The following is a 24524-nucleotide window of genomic DNA, read 5'->3' on the forward strand; positions in this document are numbered from 1 at the left end:
TGAAACTGAAAAATCCAGCTGTCCACTGACTCAAAGGTTTTACCCTGGTGAAACAAAAAAGGGAAATGACAAGACCCTAAAAAAGTTCATCATAAAAATATAACCAAGCTTAAAACCGATAAAAGTGTAAAAACTGAAACTGCGATAGAGCTTCTACCGAGCACAAACCTACACCATGCCACCATGTACATTCCTGCTTGTTGTGGACTGAAATTGAGGTATGTATTGAATTTACTCAATTAAAATTCGCCAAGACAAATGAATATTATTAAATTCATTCAAATAAATAAAATAACATTGACTCAGTTTAATTAAATTGAGCTAAATTAACAATGGTTTTGCCCAAGAATGTGTCCACACCGCCATAAAAAGACATGCACACACACACACACACTCATGCACACATGTTTGCACAGCCATCCTTGTTTGGACATGGCATTGACTTCCATTTATTACAGACGCCCTAATGTTAACCTAACATAACCTCAATTCACGCCTTAACCCTCAACTTAGCCAGGACCTCAGAAATGATGTTTAGTCTCATTGGGCCTGGGCTTTGGGCTCCGTAAGGAGTACTAGTCCTGACAAGGTCGATATTTATACCGGAGGAAAAAAAAACGCATTAACACATAAACGCAGGCTACGTGCGGACATGTCTCTCCTGCATCCTCCGGCAGCGCATGCATGCAGCATGCACTTGTCATGCCCCATCTGAGTATAGAGAGGAGAGCAGGGAGGTAGGGTCGGCGTCGTCTTCTATATTTAACCCAAACTAAAGAGAGCTAGGGTGGTGTGTGGCTCTCTCTCTCTCTCTCTCTCTCTCTCTCTCTCTCTCTCTCGCTCTCTCTCTGTGTGTGTGTGTGTGTGTGTGTGTGTGGTTGCTGTGACATACCCCTGCAACCTCCCTCGGTTGCGCTGCTACCGCTGCACACACCAAGCTGGTCTAACTGTGAACAGGTAAGGAGGCTGTGTCAGCATTAGGAGGAGATGAAATCATTTCAAAGCGGTTCAGTTATTTCTTGTGCACTGTGGGAGGAGCACGCGTTAAACGCGTTCGCTCCAACCTGGTGCGTAAAAACAACTTGTTCTGTGCGTAAAATTACAATGACCGCTGAAATCAGACGTGGGGCTGCGCTCCTCGGAAATAAAATCTGGTTTTCACTTCCGTATGCTGTTCTGTTGAGGGAGACCGACCTATATTGCATGCTGCACTGTCCCAGCTTATTCAAGTTGAGGATTTATTGATATTGTGAGGCCAAACATGAGGTGAGTTCCCAGCCGCTTTGGTTTTGTTATTCAGTAATGACTTGACACGAATGTCTTCGTTCTGTATTTACTATTATTATGATAAACATAAAAAACATTTTCTTCTAGTCCGGCTAATATGTTGAGGTCATTGCATGTAGCCTACCTTTCCCCATTGATTTCGCATACAAATCTTAAGGCTACAATTCTGTCTATCTGAGCTACGTTTGTTGATTATGTAGGTCAGGGGAGGTCAGCTGGACCTCTACCTCTCTTCTTTCCCTGAAACACGCCAGTGGCCAAATACGATCCTCATAGTTAAATGTCATGTGTTAGTGTGTCCTTGAGACTAAAAGTCTAGGTCAGTAGTCAAGCCATGTGTTCCTGGTTGGGTAAACAACACCAGGTGGTCATTAGTAGTCCCCTCTAAATGACCCTCTGGCTACCATACTCTAAGACTCAGCTGATTCACTTGTCCTGTGAAAACTGTTCTGCCTCTACACCGATGACAAAGTGACAGCGACAGCATTTTTTCCACATTTCAAAATAAATGTTTGCTTAGTATATTTGCCTCTGTCACTTCGAAAATTAAAGGTCTGTCCTCTCACTGATGTTTTGCAGGTAAAGTGGAGGCATACATCTGCCTGTGGCCACACAAACCATGGAAGGACTCTACTTTGAAGTGAAGCCCAGAAAAGATGACTCGCACAGGCCAGGGAGCTCTGAAAAACCCCGCACTAATCTGACTTCAAACCACCAGTCATGTCCATCATTTTCACATCTCACATCTTCCACACAGTATCCTCAGAAACGTACCCGTGCTAGGGAGAGGACTGCAACATGCATAGGGAAGGTGGAGGGGGAGGAAGAGGAGGAGGAGGTACGATACAAACTGACATTGACTGGTTCTCTGCCGGTCCACAACCTCACCACCATGGCCATGCTGCCCTGGGTGGTGGCTGAGATCAGCAGGTCTCGGCCTGCAGAGAAGGAGCCGGGCACATGGTCTGCAGGGCCTGCAGTTGGAGAGCTGGGCCCTTCTACCTCGCATCAGATGGTTTTTCTATGTGTGTCAGCATCATGGGTGCGATGTGTGTCCGTTCTGGGAGAGGGAGTTGTCTGGGACCCTCTAACACATACAGTGCTCTTTGAGTGTCGTCCTCACCAGGTGACTAAGCTAATTCACAACAGCCAGGAGCCCAGCAGCTTTGGCTGCCTGGTCAGAAAGACACCAGACTGTGCCTGCTATGTCTTCCAGTGCCAGGACAGCACCAAGGTAGGCGTGTTTGGATGTGTGTATAAATTAGATAACATGAGAATAAAGACTAGTGTCTTATAATATGAAGTACGTACTAAAACAACTATATCACAATAGCAGTCACAACTAGATAGCCAAGTCATATTATAAGCATGAGGTTATCTCCACGCATTGGCCAAATCTGAGCTCAGATAATAATAATAATTATAATAATAATAATAATAATTAAACAGAGATTACAAAGTACTAAAGCTCTAAAACGCTAAATATAACCATGTGCCCCACACAAAATCATCACTTCAGATTCTGTGTCATATTATTCCAATTATTATAATTTGTCAGCTATAAAAAAAAAATCCTGATAATTAACACCAGACACCAGAGTGACACAAGACAACTATAAGAGCTCCAAAGAGAGCAATTTGGCAGATGCACTGCGCAAATAAATACAAAATAATTTCATAAGTGAAGGGGTACAGTCTCGTAACTCAGGGAAACGTGTAAAACACATCAACACCACCTTCATTTTATAAAAGTACACAGAGAGATGGCATGTCAGATATAGCACAGATCGTGAGGAAGTAAAAATAAGAGTGACATGAGAAACACAACTCAGCCTGGGAACCACTGTCTTCTTATAATTAATCCCAAAAAGCTGCCTGAGCCTTCAGTGTGACCGCATCAGTATTTGTTATCTCATCCCTCTAAAGGGAACTGGATCTGGCTTTGACACTATTGCAGCCTATGTATACTGTGCTTCAACTCCATTCAACAACACCAACAAACATAAAATCCACAAACAATACATTGGCACATCCTGCTGACCAACACACCCTGCACTGACCTCTAATCCTTTCCTCGACATGGCGTGCTTTGCCAGCAGCCCCTGTGTGCACTGTAAAGCTGCAGCTGGTGTCAGAGTCAGTCATTTGATAGCATCCTCATTGCATGCCGTGCCCAACATAGCAGACTTAAAAGAGCTGGCCAAATCAGGGAGATGAAGACAATGGAAGATGTAAAATGAGAGATTAAATTAATCAAAGATGGCAGAATACTTTATATCAGCATGACCCATAACATATACATACATAACAAATACCTACATAGGCTTCATCCTTATGAACAGCCAGCAGGAACTATGTGTACTATAAATATAACTGTGTGTGTGTGTGTGTGTGTTCGTGTGTGTGTGTACATCTGCTGTCCACAGGCTGTTCACATGTTTTTCATGTGTGTGTAGGTTATTTGTCTGTCTGTGTGTGTGTTTTCTGGATCAAGAGTAAATGAGTGTGCCTTGACATCAACCAAGCAGGATGTAGAACTGTGTTACCATGGAAACCACTTCCTGTTGCGGCCCAGCGCCTGTTGTGATGTGTTTACTGTGGAGTTTGTGTGTGTGATAGTGTGTGTGTGTATGTGTGTGTGTGTGTGTGCTCTCTTTTCAGCTCCTCCAAAAAATGTGATGGTGATGTCAGGCTGACCACCTGTCGCTCTGGCTCTTTCACACTGGGCTTAGACACAAACACACATGCCGCACATACAATTACGTGCATGCTGATTATGAATGCAATCCCTTGGCACCACTGTGTGGCTTTGAATACTTAGTCTGTTGTTAACGCTGCTTCACTTTCACTTGAGTTTATTGGATGTCAGTTACCAGCAAGTTCCTCTTTATTTAATACAATAAATGTGCAAAAACTATTAGAATAGGATGGGAATTGGGTGTAACACCGGCTCTCACGATGAAAACCACACACATCTGTGAAGATTTTTTACAGGAAACACTGTATCACACACACACACTCACACACACACACACACAGTCACACTCTGCATCAGTGGTTATTGTCTCTTTAAAGTTGGCGGAGGTGACATAACATTAAAGTTAAAGGTACACATGTGCACCTGAACTTAAAGGTACAATAGCATTCAATAACCTTCAGTAGATATGATGGATTATGATGATTATTTGGGCTGCAACATATTTTGATAATATCATATAATTGATAATATATTGCGAAAGTTTTGTTCTTCAAGGTGTTTGAAAGCATTGCAGTATTGATGTGAAGTGCTCCAGTGATTTCTTTTGGTTGGGCAGGGTGCCTCTATGTGAGTTAAGCCATCCTGGTGAAGCTTTTTGCTCGTAGATGAAAAGATGCAGCTGGCAACAAACAAAGTGTAGACTGGAGTAGCGGCAGACTCTTGTCCACACTCTCCGCAGGTCAACAGAGTTTGTTACAAGCAAGACAGCAGGACGGGGGAAACGACCAATAGGGAGAAACAGTGAACATTTGAAAAATGTAGCAGGAAAGAGGTGCCAAAGGTTACTGTTTTGAATCTGTGCTGGGTACTGCCCCAATGACAAGATTGTGTACAGCTGTGCACAACACTTTTCTGAATGTGTGCGTGTGCATGTGGGCGCATTGCTAATTATGTTTTTGACCTTGAGGGTGAAGACCTCTTGGATTGTTCTCACTTCCTTAAAAGTGTAAGTCAAGACTTTGCTTAAGGGTGACGGTTAGAATTAGGTTTAGGGTAAGAGGAAGGGATCTGGTCATGATAGTTAGGATTAAAGGCTAGGGAGTGTATTATGTCAGTAACGGTCCCCAGAAGTACAAAAATATATGTGTATGTGAAAGAACAAGAAAAAGTAAGAGAGAGAGAGATGGGGGCTAACTGCTCAGCTACTCACCCAACATATTTTTATTGCTCATAAAGATGTGGGACATAAAGTCTGTTACAAACATTTGTTTGTGTTTTTTGTGGTTAAAAAAAACATCACAGACATTATGTCAAGTATCGTTAATGCATATTTTAAGCTTTACAGAAATAAAGATGAGCTTCTCAGGGGACAGAAACTGTCTTTTTTCCCTGCTGCTCCTGGAGTGGTAAACAGCAACCACTGGGTGTCACCACAGAGGTGTCACAGAGTTCACAATGTTGAAGTGGGAACATTTTTTAAAAGGAATTTGATTTTTCTAAGCCAGTTTAACCACTGTCATGAGTAGCCTACTTAATTATGTAATCATTTATTTAGTTTAATTATTAGTTATTCATTATTTAATACATTTTTTATTATTTTAGTAGAATTTTATTTTTACAGTCACTTAATAACTATTCTTCAGTTGAACAGATGGTAATGACTGACACTACAGAATTAGATTTTTTTGACTACTGTGCACTAATTGACTTCTTAGGGGCACTAGTCTATTACTGTATTTAATAATAATAATAATATGTATGTGTGTATGTATGTATGTATGTATGTATGTATTAATATTAACTACTTGTTTGCTTATTTTATTAATGTAGTGCAAATTGGCTACAGTCAGTTCAACTTAGATATAACTTAGATAAAAGTTTTTGTCTTTTTTTAACTAAATGATGAACATGTACATAGTAGTTTTCCTATTGTTTCATTTGTAGACATGGAAATGTAATGGTTGTTACCCTGTCATAGAAATCTACAATATGAAGTATGATATGTTCTGCTCTAAGGCTGTGGAGCTTGAAACACAACTATATCAAATGTGGGCTGAAGGACCCTGACATAAAAACGTGAAGTTCATTCCCAGCTCTCGTCCGGTCTCCGCAGTGTTTCCCAAAGGCATTCGTTCCTGCTTGATTGGCTGTGCTCTGCCTGCAGACAGGAAATACTGTTTGTATTCAGTCATACCAGCGAAGATAATCTACATCATGTAACGGCAAAGAGAAAACCACCCAAAAGTCTACCGCCTAAAGTTTGACTACCCCGGGACAGGAACTGTGTCCACCCCAGACTCTCGGCGTATTGGTGGATTCAGCTGCGTCAATTAATCGTAGTTAGCTGGAGTGAAGACGGAAGTTTGTGGCGTTGCCTTCAAAATAAAAGCCACGAAAGTGCAGTCAAAATGTATATGTAATTGGATTTATTTTGCTTTGAAAGTTTTGAACAGGACGCGTTGCGGTTTTATGATAGTCACCTTGATGCCTAACCACAGGATCCTCGGCTTCCTCGGATCCTCGGGAGCTAAATCAACTTTCCAATGAAATCATACGGAGGTGTCCCACACTGTCAGGAACGAGTTTCAGAGAAGTAACCACTCAGATCTTGTTTTTGTAAAGTTTATGGCGGATGGGATGAAAGCGCGACTCCAGCGGCTCAACCTGTTCAACATCAAGCAAGAACAGAAAGATGTAAGTTGAGTTTAAAAGCCGTGTTTGAGCGCTGTAGTTCAGTTTGCCTGCCATGCTAAGAGGACAGTTAGCTAACGTTAACTGAGCATTAACATTAGCCAAATTAGCGCAAGCTGTTGTTAGCCAAATTCAACAAGTTAGCCGTGGTTAACGTTAGCTGAGTAGCCGTTACGTGTCCAGTAACGTACTCTTTATTATTGACGCCGAGTGAAGTTTTCACCTTAAACACGATACTAACGTTTCCTTATTCAGCCAACTTCATGACGCTCATGTTTGTCTTTATGCCAAATATACCTGTGTGTGGCACCATGAGAAGAACAAGTGAACTTAAACATTAGAGTACCCTGTTCCTATGATATGGATCTGGGGTAAGTACCACACCATAATTGGTCTGGAAATCTAAGGGTGAAAAATGTCATCACTGAATGGTTCCTGTTGAAGAGCTGGTTGTAAATATTGAGGGTCTTCTATGCTTCTGCAGTTGACAAGTTTGATTCGGGCACATCAATGGGTATTTACATTAGATAAAGATGGAGGTCTCTATTTGTCAAACTTCCCCTAAAGTTGGAAGATGAAATTTTAATTGAAGATTGGTACTTGAGTGGATGTATTGAAATCTTATGAGTATGTATTTGATTAGGGCATCTTATATCTCGTTATAGATTACGCAGATGATTGTTTTAACAATGAATCGACTAATGGTTTATTCTATCAGTGTTCGTAAATAGTTACAAAATGCCATTAACAATTGCTCAGAGCCCAGTTTGCTTGTTTTTCTTCTTGTTTTTTAAAACCCAGATATTCAGTTTACTGTCATACATGACAAAGAATAACAGCAAAACTACACATGAGATACAGAAACCAGAGCATATTTGACATTTCCCCTTGAAAAATGACCAAAATGAATTACAGATTATCAAAGTAGTCAAGAACCTTTCACAACACTATTGTGAAGTCAAAGTCAATTAACGCTGAAATGATTTAACTGATTAGTTAATTGACAGAAAATTAAATAGTAATGATCTGAGAAATTATCAATTATGTAAGTACTTTGTTATGAAAAAGTGGCAAAAATTCACAACTGCTCAAATGTGAGTATTGATGTTATTTTTAGTCTTCCTACCTTCAGGTTTTAGGCTGTTGCTTGGATAAAGATATCACCTTGGGCTCTTGGGAAAGGTGATAGACATTTTTCATATTTTGTAATTCTGACCAAACAATTAAGTGCTTAATTAGAAATTAATCTGACAAGTTGACACAGTCCCATTTGTTTCAGATAAACTGCATGGTGCATAACACTGGGGAGGAGCTCTCCTTTATTTTCTATCTCACAATTTTGCTCAACCTGGTTTGGATGCACTGAATCATTCCAATAATCAAACGGGGTTTTTTCCTCTACTGGATGGCGATAAAGCTGCTGGTGTTGTTAAACAGTGGCTTACTGACTGTCAGACCCTCTATAAAGCTGAGGACATGAAAATCCAGTCTGCTTAGCTGTTGTAAACACAAGCCAAATGTAGGTGTATGCGAGCGAGCGTGTGAGTGAGTCATGGCGATATCACCTCCAGAGCCATTGTGCTTATGCCAGGATTTCACTCCTGGAACAGGAGACAGGAGTAGTTTGGTATGCCATATTAGTTACAAAGTCTGTGTTGAGCTCTCTTTTCAGCCGTCTCTCCCTTATGGTGGGTTGCACATACATGACACCTTATAGCCATGTCCTGAAGTAAGATATAGCATCCCCATTTGGACTGCAGAATATTGGGGATAGTGACTCTTATCTACACTTTCCTCCTTTTCTATCTTTGGTTTTCTGATGAAATGATTGTGCTATAAATTACAACAGGTGTATGAAGCTGTCAACATACTATCTCTTAGTTTTAGAGTTGTGATGAAAACTAGTTAGATGTGGGTATCGTTGTTGGTTGACAGAAATCCTCAGTCTTCTCCCGACTGCCTAGTTTAAAGAGCTGACGCTAAACTTTCCCAAATAAATCAACTGCCGCCTGTTGCAGCTTGGAAAGTACCTAATTCTTGACAAACACATACTTTCAAAAGTGATTTGGGTTAATGATGACCCAAATTATCCAAGAGAGACTGTAATGCTTGGATTTTTAATCCCCTTTTTCCTTTTCAGCAATACCCTCTTCTTGTAATCCCTTGGTCTCACATGCTCTTCCCTCCCTCTTTTTTATGTGACTTTCCTCTCTCTTCATGTGACATAGTCCTTGCACTGTAGTAAAAAACAAGCTAGTAAACCAGAGGCACCTTCCTGTCTTTATATAACTGACAGTCAGTCCCTGTTATTTGTCACTCTGTTTTTGTCTGTTTGTCTAGCAGTCTGTCTTTCACTTTATTCAGCCTAGAGTTTGCCTGTCTCACCTGTCATCCTGTCAGTGTCAGAGCTGCACCTAACACAGACTCTTTAAGTCTCCTCAAATGAGAGCGTGGGTGTTATCTCTGAGTTTTACTGACCTAATTTATTCTTAGTTGAGAGTTCAGTCTGAGTCAGCACAGCACTTTGACAACAAGCCCCTACATTGTGTCCTTGTTATCACATTTGAATGAGTTCGTCATCTCTGCCTCGCTCGTTTTTGTGCTGTGAAGTGGCTCCTTAATTCAAATGGAATGAGGTCAGTGTGTTGCACTCTTGTGGCTAACCATTTTCAACCACCCAGTGACACTTCCTGCTTAACAACTGTCCCCCAAACCTTTCAGATTTTCCCATTTCTCTGGCTTCTGAACTTTGATCCTTTTTGAGCTCTGGCTACACTCCACAAGGCACAAGACCCAGGCACATGACCATGGGAAGTGCAGAAGTTGGACTTTTGGTTGGTTCGTCATTGTTGTTGCATTTCTAGGCTGGTTGGTGTGTCATTTTTACCTGGCACCTCTAGTCATGTGTACAAGTGAAATGTGTATGTTAAAGCTAGTCTGGCACATTTGTACTACAGTGTTTCTACAAAGTATTTTGATTTAAGTGGAGTATGTAAGTAATTTTTCTCTGGGTGTAGCTTTTGTCCACATTGTACTCATTTATTCATTAATACAGATCAGTTAATACAGTTAAAACTAGACATGAAGTTACTCTTAAGTGTTAAATGAAGTTGTTGATTCTGTAAATTTATGATGTTTTGGTAGAGGACTGGAATCGCATTGCTGTGTTTTATCATCCATCTTTGCTGGGCACACCTTTTGTCATGCTTGCCTGCCGCTGCTGAATAAATGTGGGGCACATGGTTATACTGGAAGCCCTCAACCTTATAAATAGCTTAGAAGACCAGTTAGTTTATAAAGAGAGAAGCCAGATGTTGGCAAAGAGTAGAGAAAGCTGGATTGATGTAGACTAGTTCAGTAGAAGACATTTGTGAGTTGGTTCTAATGTAGACCCAGGGAATTTCTTCAATAATTTTGGCTCTGACAGTCCCTGTAACTGACTATACTCTTTATATGATCCTCACCTTTGACCCTTTTCCTCTCTTTGACAAACACTGAAAGGTTTATTTTGTCTATTGCACTGACTTACAGCTTCTCGTTTACCGGTGGTACTTGTGTAACTTCCTTCTTTTCGAGGTCAGTACTACACTAGTTCTGTGTAATTCTGGCCTGGTGAGAAAGGCTATACTTGTTCAATGTTGTTCCTCTGTGAGAGGCCAAGTCTGTGGATCACAGCCTGAGGCTGTGTCCAGCTGCCTTCCTGTCTGAGATCAGCCTCATGTAAACGTTTCACTGAGCAAGATACTGTGTAATGTGTGTCTATAGCTGAGGCTGCTCTCTGAGGAGCAAATCCTCTCTCAACTCCCCTTCTCTCAACTCCAAATCAGATGTTTTAGCCTTGTAGTCAGGAGTAGTCAAGCAGTCTATAAAAGGAAGGAAGTTGTAGGAAGGGATGTTTAAAAAAGGGGAAGTATTGGAATAAGAAATTTAAGAACAAATGACATATGATGATGATGTACAAAGAAATGCGTCAGTTTATGTTCATCATGGTTGGGGAGATCCACCACAATCTGTCACTTAGTAGAGTCATAATTTCGGGAAAAACGATTCATTGGTTTTCTCTCTTGCTTGATCATACAAACAGACAGAAACAGTACACCTCCCACTGTAGTTACAACAAGTCATTATTTTCATTATCAATTAATATGCTGGTTATTTTCTTGATTAATCAATCAGTTGTTCAAATAGTTGACATTTGTTTATTGATGCTCTTATGAGTGAGTTGACTAATTGTTTCAGCTCTACTTTCCTTTAAGTTTAACCTTTCTCAAAGGAGGAAGCATGAAAACTATTTTCACATTTAAACGATGTGATATTTTTCATGCAAAATAGCCATATTTGTGATATTATGTTATGCTGTGTGGAAATGTGTTTATGCAGAAAGAGGTTTCAACTGAAAATGCAATTGGGAAGGGAGCGACTGTATGAGAAAGTAGAAGAGGCTGATAACATCATCATGCCGAGCAGTTAAGGAGCAGCTATCAGCCAAAGAAAGCAGACAGGGTGAAACTGGGGGTAGGTGGGCTGAAATGAGAAAAGGCTAGACAAAGATAACAAAGAAAACAAGTCCTCCTCCTCCTCTTTATGGCTGTTGTGTATCTTTAATGCCAGAAAGACGCAAAAGAGAGTGAAGGAGTGAGAGCAGAGGCATGAGCAAGGGCTCTGTGTATCTGTTAGTTCAAGTGTTTCAGAGAATCAAAGAGTGAAAGCAGAAGGAAGAGGACGGGGTAGATGGAGGGGAGTAGGCAAAACAGAGAGAGGTCTGTTGTTAGTGGACAGATAGCAGACTCCTCTCCCATGCCAGTGTGATTAAAAACAAGTAGCCACTAGAAGCTAGAGGGTGAGAAACATGGTGTCTGAACGCTAACGGCATGTGAGTTAAACAGGCAGTGAATGAATAAATGAAGCTGTGGTTTAAGAGATAGTAGAAGGAGATAGTCAACGAGATGGGAGCTGTAAGATGTATTCGAGTCTGTGGGTAAAGGATGGCAAAGACACTTTAAATGAATATACTATATATACTGTAGTGAGTAGGTTTGGAAGTAGCCATGGGCTAAATCCATCATTTGTTGATTTATTTATTTTTTTGTGTGCTTTTTTTAGCTAACTATGTTTAATAATAAAAATAAAGTAGTCGTGAAATGAATGCAGAAATCATGGTTTATGAAAAATTATCATACCAAAATATCCAAAATATTGACCTTTATCATTTGGCCTCACTAGCTTTCAAAGTGTTGAAAAGTGACAAACTAATAACCACCGAAGGTTCAGTTTAGGCCTAGTTGTTATAGAATCAACAGTATTGGTCTTCATTCATTCCTGTGTGCACCTGCTTTGTTAAGATGGGAAAACACTGTAAGATTTTCACACAATTTAGCCTCAGGGTCACAGCTTCTACTTATTCTACGTTAAATACCCGGTATGGTGAAATATCATGTGCCACATTGTACCACTCTGGCACATGATCTGATCTACCATGTATTTCACCATCACTGAAGAGTTTTATTCAACATGAAAACTAGCGAGTAGAATGTACATGTGTGTCTTTCTCTTTTATCTAGCACTCTGTTTAGTTTTGAGTATTTCTTTGGAAGTGAGGCCCATGGCATCACTATATGTAGTGTTAATGAAAGCAGCACAGAGCAAACTATGTCTAAAAGTTACACTTAGAAGCAACATAAAGTAACTATAAGTATAATATAGAGCTGTAAAAATTCTGTATTTGTGAGTAATATCTATTATATGTGTGATTTAAATTCATGTTCAAACTTAAGTTGACTAGTTCAAGCTCTTTCTTTGACTTTTTTGTTTCTTTGTCTGTATATCTCCTCCTTTTTTACATTTTGACTTTAAGGGACCTTAGACTCAATGTTTTACCATTTGTCAAAGGTTGAAACTATCTTTTTTGAACCCATAGTAATTTCATCCAGACAGCAAAATTGAGCAGTGTTTTGGTCGCATTTTAACTAACCAACCAGCCAACAAACCAGGCTACATACCCATCTGGAAAAAAGGGAATGCGTGGTTTAACGTTTTTTTTCTCATCCTCTCGGTCACTCAGTATACAGCAGGCCAAATTTCACAGCAGTTGCTCAGTGTTCACAGAACAGCAGGGCTTTCACTTATGTCTTCAGGAGCATATTACAAAATAGCTTGTAAATTTAATCCTAGAAAGCATGCAGAGAGTTACTTTAGTAAGGCTGCCCCAACCTTTAAATTTCTCATTTTAATAATGGGAGTACGGATTCCTGGTGCAACTTCACTCACTTCTAAGGTCAAAAAGGTTGTGCTGTCTGGCATGTCACACAGGAATGTACTGAGTAACCTCACTTTCTAGTGATGGAAGAAGTATTCATGTCCTTTAAGTTAAATTAGAAATACCCCCAAAATAAAAATATTATTACAAGTAAAAGTGCTACATTCGAAACCTTAAGTAAAAGTACAAAATTATTTAAACCTTAAGTAAGAGTACAAAACTATTAACTGTGAAAAGTGCAGTTAATAATGCAGAATGCTTTATGCGGAATGCACCTTTCAAAAAGTTACCCGACCTTTCACACTCATGGTCCATGCACAGAGGTGTTTTTACTTATTTCCTCCTTTTCAGAAAAATGGAAGCATGTATCATATGCGCTTGACTGACAGCTCCCGCTCTCCTGCAGCTGCACCCATTAAGGCGGGGTGACTTACATACTCATTCTGATTGGTACGACCTTTGTCATAACAGACGTTTTGACATATCGGAGCAGGAAAAGCACAGGTATATTTAACAACATTAATGATGGAGAGGAGGTCCTGGTATAGTGTGTGCTGGCTCATTGAAGCAGCAACTGGGATACGTAACGGAACTGAGCCATTGTTAATGTCATTAATCACACTTGTGCTTTTCCTGCTGTTAATGTTTCAGCTGTTTGAGGTGGATTTAATTTCAGCTGCTTAACAAACTGTTGTCATTGTAATCTCAAAGTAACTGCCCGATAAATGTAGTGGAGTAAAAAGTTCTTAATTTCCCTCGGAGTGGTAGTGATATAGGGTTATTTAGTAGGAGAAAATCAGAACACTCGAGACAAGCGCAATTACCTTAATACTGTACAGTAGAGTGAATTTACTTGGTCACATTCCACCACTGCACTGCTGTGCTGGTAGCTTTTGAGAGGAGAAAAACCATCTGTAACAGTGGGAACATTTATCTGATGCACTTATCCAGAGCAGCGTACAGTTAATGGTGGACAGAAGCACCAAGTGTGTCGCTGTGAGGCAGGTATTGTTTTGATAGAAGAGCAGGAGCGAGCACACCTCATGCCGAGGCAAGACACAGCAGGACCCGGCTGGAAGTTTGTCTATGAGACTGCAGATTTAGTAGCTGTTCAGGCATCTCACATTAATGACATCACTGATGTGTGACTCAACCGCTGTTTCTGCTTAGCTCGTCTACTTCCTCCTTTTTGTTCCCTGGTCTGGTACACTGCCAGTGTGGTTAAGCAAACTAGCCCCACAATAGCAGAAACGTATGTATACTGTATGGGGGCAGCCAAAGGTTGTTGTTGGATTTGTATGTCGATGTTGTTGTTGTTGTTGTTGCTGCTGCAGCTGTCAAACATCATGTAAAACATGATAAACAGGCCCTTTTAAGAGATTAAGAAATGGAAATTGCAGCAAGTAAATGAAGCCTGGAACATTAATGCAAATAGTTCCTACAGGGGCCTGAACCTTTCCTGATGACTTACAAACCCTCTGTCAGTGCAAAGGCAGTGCTGGAACAAACTGTTACTACAACCTCTGATGCATTATTGAGACAATACCTAACTGCAGGAAGTAGAACTGTAAATTGAAAAGAATGGTGAGAAAATTACAAGTAACAGAGGAAGACAGACTGGTTGGTCAGGGGTTCAAAATACAGCAAGGTAATGAACCAAAACATTAGAAGAATACAGCTAAACGCGCCTTCGCATGATGAAAGGCCAGCATAGTCTCCAGACATAAACCCTGTGGAGCTGGTTTGGATTGAGCTGGACACAATGTGAAAGCAAAGATATCTGCGAGTGCAACACATTTGTGGGACTGAACAATGTTTCATTTCCACTGTAGAAAGAATGCTATGATTGTGTTTTGCTGCTGATTCAGTCCAAAATTTAGATTACTTTTCATAGACGGATTAATGAATTATTACATTATTTATCATCATTAACTCAAAATGCCAGTAGTACACACAATCATGAAAAGAATTTTTTCCACAATTTTTTTTTTGCCTGTGTGTAACTGGAGATTTAATTAGTTTTAGTTTTCTCTGTATGTCAGCATTTAGTCACAGTGTTGATATGCAACTGCAGGCAATTATCAGCAAAAAGCTACAAATCAACAGAACACAGTGTCCTGAAAAAGAACGTGTTTGTAACAAAACACAGTACAGGTCATCCATGCTTGCCTAGCCAGCAGACCGGAATATGTCTGTTTGAGTATTTACAAATCAAAGGGAACTTGTTGTGCAGGTTTTTACTGTGTTGCTGATGCTTTTATTCCAAATGTCTGTGGAGATAGTAGCACACATGTTGGAAATCACTGTTTCCAGCTACTCCTGCCTTTCACAGTAACATTATTTATGCTACACCATGGAAAACCACTGCTGTATTGAGCTGGGAGTGAGCCATGGTCACGATCAAAAATGTACTCCGTTATGTGCTTGTTATCATTTTCCTTTCAGACTCAGACACACATTAAACAATTGTGATTCATCTGCATGGTCAGTGCCTGATAGTAAACCAAGTGTACTGAGTACTTTGAATGTGTCACCAGCTTTTGTGTGATTTACCAATTTAAGAAGGGGTTCATTGCTGCAACAGTGGTTTGATAAGTTTCCGTGAAGGTTTTCATTGTTTTCACACATGTTTTGAGTACATTCTAACTGACTTGATTTTAAGCTAACCATGGCTTCTTACATAGAAGGGTAACTTAAAGGTTGGCTGTTGACCTTTTATACAGAGCCTGTTTCTCCAACCTCTCTAAGCCTCTTTATTTTTTAAGCACTCTCAAACCTCTGTCTGTCTCTTTGCTTGTCTGTGTTTAAAATTGGCACAAGCAATGTGTCAGACTGCTTTAATGGTCATGGAAATCCTCTGTTAGTCATGGAAAGAGTGGTAATAGAAATGGATTTTTATGTGAGTGAGAGCCCTGAGTTACCGTTCATGTGCTCTCGCCTGTCCCCATTCAACCCTCAATGTCCACTTATCAGCAGATTTTGCTTGATCACGTACAGATTAACAGAATATATGTAGTAGCCAGGGACTGGGCTTTATATTGAGCTTTATCTCACACTGCAACTGTGTGTGTGTGTGTGTATGTGTGTATGAGAATAGCTATCCAAACTTGACGTAAATATTTAGGAAGCCAGACAAGAACAATAAAACATTTTCTGCTGTTTCCAGCGCTCCTTTTTTAACCACACAGAAATCAGTTTTTATATAGACTACAATCACAGCCAAGTAATACAAAATCATTCCTGAATATCGTTAATGAATGTCAGTGAGTGTGTTTAATTGCTCAAAAGAAAGTGAAAGGTTTCAACTTGGCATGCTCCATCTGTTATGAGCTGCTACAGTTTGACTTTTGGATCCATGTGGGATTTCAGCCAGAGACACAGTGTTGGAGGGACAGAGGCAGAGCTGTGGTCCCGTTGTCCGCGCTACTATTGAGTCCTGCTTATTCCTTACATACATCCTATGATATAGGGCTGTACAAAAAAAAATTGTAAGTGTTATCTCATATTCCCCAACACTGCAACATTCCACTTTAATATATTAAAAGCGAATTCATGATACGTAGCCCAGACCAATCACTCACTGATTTGTGCTGTGCTGTGTTTGAAAGATCTTGACAGCATCTCACTATGTGATGAGTTAAATGCTATATGGTATCATTTTGTGTCATATTTTAGACATATGACCATTGCTATGTGAAATAGGCCATCTGCCCTTCTCTCAAGATTTATTTACTTAAATGTATACATTTATAGGCTGATGATTAATATTGATATTAAAAATCAGTTGATTAATCAATACTGAATTAACAGATTTGATATTTTAACAATGGGTCAAATTATAACCTATAATGTGAAAGTGGACCCACAATAAATTAGCAAATGAATTTTCATTTCCCCTGTGCAGTGATTTATCTTCTTTCAGCTCACTGATTTGGGTTTTTATGGCTACATTGTGTAGCTTTTTTTTTTAGCAGCTAGATGGATAAAATTAGCAAGTAGCTGGTGAACATATGGGAAGTGTTTAGCTACTAAAGTGCCAGAAATTTTCCTCAGCAGATGATGTAGACAAAACTGAGCTATAAGGAGAGTGTATAATGTGTGTTTTTGTAGGAGCGTTGGAGTGAATCTGCTCTCCTTCTCTTCAGTCAGTAGCATTTTGAGTCTCTGTTACAATATGTATGTGGCTGTCTGTGTGTACCACTGTTTTTGTGTCGATATAAACAGTGGCATGCTGAAACTAAATTAGGTTGCATGCAAAAATCTAAAATGTGCACAGTACAAACATATGAAGATGGAAATACTGGTAAATATCCAGTTTTAGATTTGTAGTTGTTATTACAAAAGAAAAAATGGGTACGCAAAGAGGGAGAGAGTGAGGAGGAAAAAAGGCAAGGACAGAACAGGAGGAAAGGAAAGAAGGGAATCAAATAAGGGGAAAGTGAATACAAAGCCTGCTTTGAGACGAAAGGTCCCAATTCAGCTTCTTTTCAACACAGGAAGACATCACAAGGGATGCTGTATTCCAGGGAACCATAACACATATTACACCATATGGCACGTTAGATCATGTTGAGGTGTGGCATCTATACGGATAAAAGTAAAATTGAATTCCATGCTGTACTTTGGCAGGTGTTTATGTTTCTGTCTGTTGTCGTATTTTTTTTTTTTGTCCTTTCTTAGACTAAAATGGATGTGATCATATTCACATGGACTCTCAACACTCAGTTTTCTTCCACAGTTCCTATCTGTACATTTAGTATGTGCACTGTGCAGTGGTGAGCTAAAATGTTTCTTTATAGTTGTTACAAGTTCTTATCTTTTTTTCACTATCTCTTCAGGTCCCTGAGATCATCAGTACGCTGAGGCAGGCTGGCAAGAGCTCTGCACGCAACAATGGTATCACCACCACTTCCAACAAAACTTCCACTGGAGGCAGTGACCCCTCTGAACCAAGTTTTTCTTATCTCTCTGCAACGACAACCTCCGCGGCCCCCATTGCTGTTGTATCTCCGACAGCTTTTGCCAAAAAGTTTGAGGTGCTGTTCTGCGGCCGTGTGAGTGTTGCTCACAAGAAAGCCCCACCCGCCCTCATTGATGAGTGCATCGAGAAGTTCAGCCAGTTACATGGCTCAGGGACGACTGATAAAGGAGAAAATGGTGGGGGTTTGGTGGGTGGGCTAAGGAGGGCATTAAACTTCCAATCCAATGGACTGGGAAGTGGTGCTGTTGGTAATGGTTCTGCAGGGAGCCCCACCACTGCGAAGCGCCCTGTCCTGTTCAAGCGAGACCCCAGTTTTCCCTGTCTGCAGGCCCTGGATGAGAATGGACTCTCACCTGAGATTTCTCACACCAACACTACTGATGCACTTGCCTGCTCTGCTGAAGTACAGCCCACCAGCCTGCGGGAGAACAGGACCATGCTGTTTACGGTAACGCTCAGAAATCTGCTCGATAAATGTGTGAGTTACAGTAAAGCGAGGTTGAGTGAGCAGTACAGCAGTCTCATCTGTGCTCGGCGGTCCCAATAAGCCCGGTCCAACTGTAAGATTACATCAATCTTTTTTTAAGATATTTTATATCTTGAATTAATGAAGTGATGCCTTGGTCACTATGAGGAATAAACAAAAAACTAAGGCAGAGATTAAATCATTATTGGACACCAAACTAACATTGATTTTCACCCATAATTATTAAACAAAATTAACAAGCTGCTGTAAATGTAGTTTGTCAATAAACACTGTAACCATCATTCTGGTGAGAATAGTCATGCATTTCTTGGATTCTTAACAGATTAAGATGATACTGTGATAGTTAGTTAGCTTGTTAGTTTGTTTATTTACTTAAGTTTCAAACTACAGTTATATAAATAACTTAACTTGATGAAATAGAAACATGAGGTCTAAGCAGTTTTCCTCATACAATACAGTTCTGTCAACACATCAAAAAAATAATATTAGCCACTACTGGTTAAAACCAGAACCACATCATCTTTGTACAGTTTGTTTGTCACCCACTATAGAAAAATTTGAACGGAGGCAATATTGCAAAGCACACTGCTTTTCAGATGAAAACGCTTTCGTCCAGCTCACACACGAACAATTTCACACACGTCTTTGTTGAGAATAAGAAGAGTACTTTATAGTGCTGTAAAGTGCAATTTTGGATTCCCTAAATGAAAAGGCCTCGAACACAGTCACTCACAAAGGACAGAGAGGGAGAGAACAAAAGAACGACAAAAATATAAACCCCTTAATGACTCAGCAAGAGTGAATGCTGAGTGCTGCCCAAAATGAGCCCTGTCACGCTCCCCTAATTGACCTGTACTCAGCCTCTAGTGACCTCCTGCCAACAGGAGTTTTCCTGTTTGTCCTTCAGACAGGAAATGTTGACCGCTGGCACAGGAACCACCAGTGCCTGTTGCTGTCCTCCTCAGCAGATACAGCAGACATATTATTGACATTGATGATACATCCTACTGCTGCCATGGATAGCAGTCACAGTTACTTCACCCTGGTTACATAATTCTCTCATTTATTTCTCTTCAGTCTTGAAGAGACACATTAAATCCCCCCTTTTCCTCTAGAATGGGTCTGATTATATTTGATACAGAGGGAGACTTGTGATTTAACAGGCTTTCTTATTATGAACCACTGAAACCCTTCTTTAGGTTTAGGAGTGACGCTGACTCATATCCTAATGGTAGTGACAACTGGGATATCCCCTAAAGTGGAATTGTCCTAAAATGCCCTGGTACTTTTTGAACATAAATTTAACATGAAACTGCATAATTTAAAAAGGATTATTTTTAGCTTTTCCTTTATATGATGCACCAATCACTGATAAAGCTTTGTAGTTGCAGTTCAGCTCAGTGTGAGAAGCTGGGACTAGTTTGGCATGTGAGGTTCATTGTTGTTGTCACAACCATACAAGAAAACTCACCATAGACACCATATGATGGCACATTCATATACAGAGTCTAACTGTATTTCCTTTGTGTTTCAGGTTGGCAGGTCTCAGATCTTCTTGGTTAGTCCTGACACTAAGAAAGTTGCCATTGAGAAGAGTTTCAGAGAAATCTCCTTCTGCTCACAGGTATAAAGCACTGGGATTCTACATACTGTTTAAATCTGTGTATGTCTGTGTGTGATTTTAAAACCTGTCATTCATCTCTCTCCAGGGTATTCGTCACGTAGATCATTTCGGCTTCATCTGCAGAGAGACGGTGGAAGGAGGGAACTGCCACTTTGTTTGCTATGTCTTCCAATGCACAGACGAATCACTGGTGAGATGGTGTCTTGTGCATTGTCATCTCCATTCATAGTTTTTGAAAGTTCACAATTGGCAAGACACAAGTCCAAGTAGGCATACATTCATTTTTAATACACTATACACCTAGAATCATCTTTTGTCTAACTGTTCATGTGAATATAATGCTCAGTTGAGCATTTTGTGTATTTCCTAATGCCAATTCTTCCCTATTAGTACTTCCCACTCAGTGTTCTTCTGTATTTGTCAATTTATATTCAAATATTCAATTTGCCACACTGCATGAAGCTGATATTTGTCACTAGTGTCGATTTGTATCCACTGAGAAAAAATGCTGCTCTAATTCTATAGACTTATGACTCAGTGTATCTGTGCTCCACTGAGTCACGGTGTGCCTGTGCCGACACAAGCCAAATGGACTGTCAGGCTGATAAAAAGCATTGGTCATTAGATGGATGTACTGTATTACCGTATAGTTGTCAGCTGATGTTGCGGTGTGATTAGTTACTATATAGAGACATAAATCTATATGGAGTCACTGAACCTGCTGCTGCTGCCAGAGCAAACAACCTGTGGGAAAACATTGCATATCTTTGTTACATGCAGTGAATGTCTTTATCGTCATATATTACTACCAGTTTTATTCCACATACATATTCTGTGAAAGCACAGATTTCCCACATATATTAAAACGTACCAGGAATTATTCTAGGCATAGTAACAGAATAGATCCTAAATATTTAAAATATTTGAATATTTCAAATCTCCCTTGGTGGTGTGGGGTGAATTTGTTCTAGTAACTGTTCTCTGTAGTGGAATACAGTTTTGAAAAGAAGCCACTGTGAATAAATACTGGTGAAAGAAACTGATGAATGCACTTAAAGATTTGTGAAGGTTGTATGACGACAGAGCAAATGAAAGAGCTGTTATTCTGCTCTTGCAGGTGGACGAAATCATGCTGACTTTGAAGCAGGCGTTCTCTGTGGCAGCCCTGCAGCAGAATGCAAAGACCCAGAGCCAGCAGTGTGACAGCTGCCCCATGCAGCAGCTCCACAGACTGTGTGAGAGGATAGAAGGTAGGAAACTGTCCCTGAGCTCCTTCACAGTACATGAGTAAGAAATGAGGAAGCTTAAAAGAATTATCATTGGTTAGATAGATTTATTTGACAACAGTAAAAGTAAATACAAGACTGTGGCTACCCAGTCCTGCCATACAATTAAACTGTCAAGCATAAAAACACAATAAAGCTGAAAGCTTATTTCCATCGTGGCCCTCTGAAGGGGAGAAACAGGTAAGACGGCACATAAACACACTGCATGCTGGATGTGGAAATAATATTTGAAGGTCAGATCTATACAGCTATACATACTTGTAGAATCAAAGAGCCATTTCATTTAAACATTGTACATTTAGCAATTTTAATCCAGCAAAGAAATTAGCAATTTTAATAAAGTGCTAAAAGACTACATTTTATAAATATTTGATGTGCATATCAAATGTGTTCTGCAAGTTGTTATGAATAAGATATATGAAATAATGAAAAGGACAGATATAGCCACTGCTGCAATGTGATCTAGAGCTAGCCTTTATATTAGTGTGACAGTGCGAGTATTTACATACAGTCCGAGTGCATGTTTACAATATATCTATACTTTTGTCATCCTGATCGTTCATACTGTAATTTGCTGTGTTGGTCTGTTCTGTACATATGATATCTATTGCATGTTTGACCATTTTGGAAGAGGGAGCCCTCGTCAGTTGCTCTTCCTAAAGACTCTTCTTTTTTCCTCCATTAAAGGGTTTTATTGTGTTTTGAGTTTTTACTTGTCTGATTCAAAGATCTAAGGACTCAAAGGTCCCTTAAGGCAAATTTGTGATTTGAGATATATATATATATATATATATATATATATATATATATATATATATATATATGTATAGTGTCATGATAATAGTAATCAAACTGTTGTGTTATACATACCTTATACATTATCAGTCATTTATTGGTGGGGCATATTCTGGCTGTTACAATGATCAGAGCTTGGATGTCATGATATATGAGTCACTGTGAATGATAAGGTTTTCCTCTCTTAACATCTCTGAATATTTCATACAGTCATAAGTGCTGAAAGATAAGTAATGGCCGGGTATAGACTTTTGCAAATAGAATAACTGGACAAGCCTTCTATTGAAGGCTCAGTTCAAATGGAGCCAGAGTTAATATGTTGATTGATGGAAGGTTGATTTTGTGTTTACATCACAAGAAATACCAACACCTTTAATTTAATCTTAGTTAAAGTGTGTCCAAACTTTTGACCGGTACTTTAGACAGCTGCATCCATAGTAGATATTGTGCTACTTAATTGTGAAACCAAGATACTATGGCACTGGGACTATGTAAACATGCATCTACTACATGTAAAACAAATTTGATTTGAGAGTAGCTTTATCTTTAATGTTTTTTAAAACTGTATTTGCAGGTCTACACCCATCTAAAACCAAACTGGAGCTTCAGAGACACTTGGCCACTCTGGACAATCAGGAGCAAGCGTCAGTCTTTGAAAACACTATGGTAATTTGTCTGTTCTGTCTGTGTACCTGAAGAGCAAGTTTCTGAATTCCTACAGTTCCCTTTGAGGTGAATGCAACAAGATAAGAAACCAGTCAGTCTGCAGTTTTGTACATTCATCCTGACAGAATCACTGTAGAATCACAAGATTTTCATGTGGGGTTTACAGTGACACACTCATCTCTCTTTACACATGACTTAATAATTTCTGTCGTCTTTCTCCTCTCTTCAGCTCACTTAATGTTTTTGTTTCTTTTCCCAGAAACAGTTGTTTGATTTAGCACTTCTATTTAACCTTTAAAATAAATCAATCACCATTGTGCAGTAAAAGCAGACTTAGTATATATGGTAACAGAAGAAGAGCTGAATGCCATGAATATTTCTCTATGCCTCAGCTGACATCTGCTGGTGATACAGCTGAACTGCAGCAGTGTGAAACGCGTCTCTGTTAGTTTATGTGCCAGATAAGTGCTTGTTGACCGTTATTTTAGGAGCCCAGTGTAAAAAAGAAATTCCCTTGTGGCCCTAATTCATTGTGCAGCTTGTTCTTAAGTTTTATTGATTAGAGAATCAGTTAGGCTCCTGACATTGGAGATTTAGCTTAATGACATGCACTAAAACAGGACAATGTTTCTACCACAGTCAGGCAATATAATGTAGTTATTTTACAGTCAAAAGCCTCATTTAGAAGGTATTTTTATAATAGCTGTTCATCACATAGCTTATATTTACCAGGGTTGAATGAATTAATATTAAGTACTCATTTAAAATTTGTATTTTGTGTTTGTGTGTTCCAGAGGGCTCGTCCTAAGAACGATCAGGAAGAGAATGAGTTAGTGATGGCCTCACTGAGGAACTTATATGAGGAGAGACAGAGGAGCCATCAGCACACACTACCTGGAGACGGCAAACAGGTAACTTTTGCACCTATATTAAATGACAACAGCCACAATCAAACAGCTCTGTCTCACTCATTTCCTGTTTCTATTCCTACATTTCCTCAAAAGAATCAACAATTCCATGACAGAGCAAATCACCCAGGAAAGACAACTGGAAAAAGACATTTTTATATCTGCCTCTTACGCAGACATACAAGGAACTGTCAGACTATGTGGTCCTCCCTCTCACTCAGTTACTGTTGTGCTTTCTCTGTCTGTCTCTCTTCATGCTTTTGTAGGTATGTGAGGAGGCAGCTCCAGCCCCTGTGGAGGCTCAGCAGCAGAGTAGCAGCCGCCAGCGACTTGAGCAGTTCAAGAGTCGAGCGAAGCGCTCTCTCACTGAGTCCCTGGAGGGCATCTGGAAGGTAACAGTGCTCTTTTTGCCTTTGTCTTGTGTGCAGTTGTGCACAAGTATGCACATACGTATGAGGAATGCTGTCATTACTTTGAAAATATACATGTTAGTAGAGATGGTAGTTTTTGTTTTCATAGAATATGGACCTTTACATCTTCTACTTAGAAATGGTGTTTTACCCAATAAAAATCCACAAAGAAGTGTCTGGTCTTTGTTTACATGTAAAAGCTACATACATTAGCTTGGTGTGTGTTCTTCTCAGGGGAGCAGCAAGGCCAGAGCTCAGAGGGACAACAGTGAAGCAAGTAACAGCAGCTCTTCCATCTGTACTGTCAGCAGCCAGGACCAGCCCTGCTTAGATGACCCATTGCCTGCCTCCTCTCAGCTACGACCAACCAGCCCACTCAGGTAAACACAACTAAAGACACATGCCCATACCACATGCTGAGTCATATCTTGGGTC

At 39.9% G+C, this 24524-nt stretch overlaps 1 protein-coding gene across 5 annotated transcripts in view; it reads left to right on the top strand.

Moving 5' to 3' along the window:
• The first annotated feature begins 798 nt into the window (after positions 1–798).
• tbc1d1 (TBC1 (tre-2/USP6, BUB2, cdc16) domain family, member 1) overlaps positions 799–24524 on the top strand; it is a 47758-nt gene continuing 24032 nt past the window's right edge. The window contains exons 1-10 of one of the 5 annotated variants that reach the window (XM_071503185.1): positions 799–957; positions 1867–2521; positions 17771–18361; positions 19935–20024; positions 20110–20214; positions 21142–21274; positions 22680–22771; positions 23566–23682; positions 23946–24071; positions 24324–24469. In XM_071503185.1, coding sequence (XP_071359286.1) covers positions 1907–2521; positions 17771–18361; positions 19935–20024; positions 20110–20214; positions 21142–21274; positions 22680–22771; positions 23566–23682; positions 23946–24071; positions 24324–24469 — 2015 coding nt within the window. In that variant the 5' untranslated portion in view covers positions 799–957; positions 1867–1906. Of the gene's footprint in view, positions 958–1019; positions 1267–1866; positions 2522–5815; positions 6680–17770; positions 18362–19934; positions 20025–20109; positions 20215–21141; positions 21275–22679; positions 22772–23565; positions 23683–23945; positions 24072–24323; positions 24470–24524 lie in introns of those variants that run through there. The other 4 variants (XM_071503184.1, XM_071503187.1, XM_071503188.1 and 1 more) reach the window with 4 other exon arrangements.

The sequence above is a fragment of the Trachinotus anak genome, unplaced genomic scaffold (assembly GCF_046630095.1).
Source record: "Trachinotus anak isolate AG129_WGS33_773 ecotype Australia unplaced genomic scaffold, CSIRO_AGI_Tana_v1 ptg000019l, whole genome shotgun sequence".
In the NCBI taxonomy this organism is placed as follows: domain Eukaryota; kingdom Metazoa; phylum Chordata; class Actinopteri; order Carangiformes; family Carangidae; genus Trachinotus; species Trachinotus anak.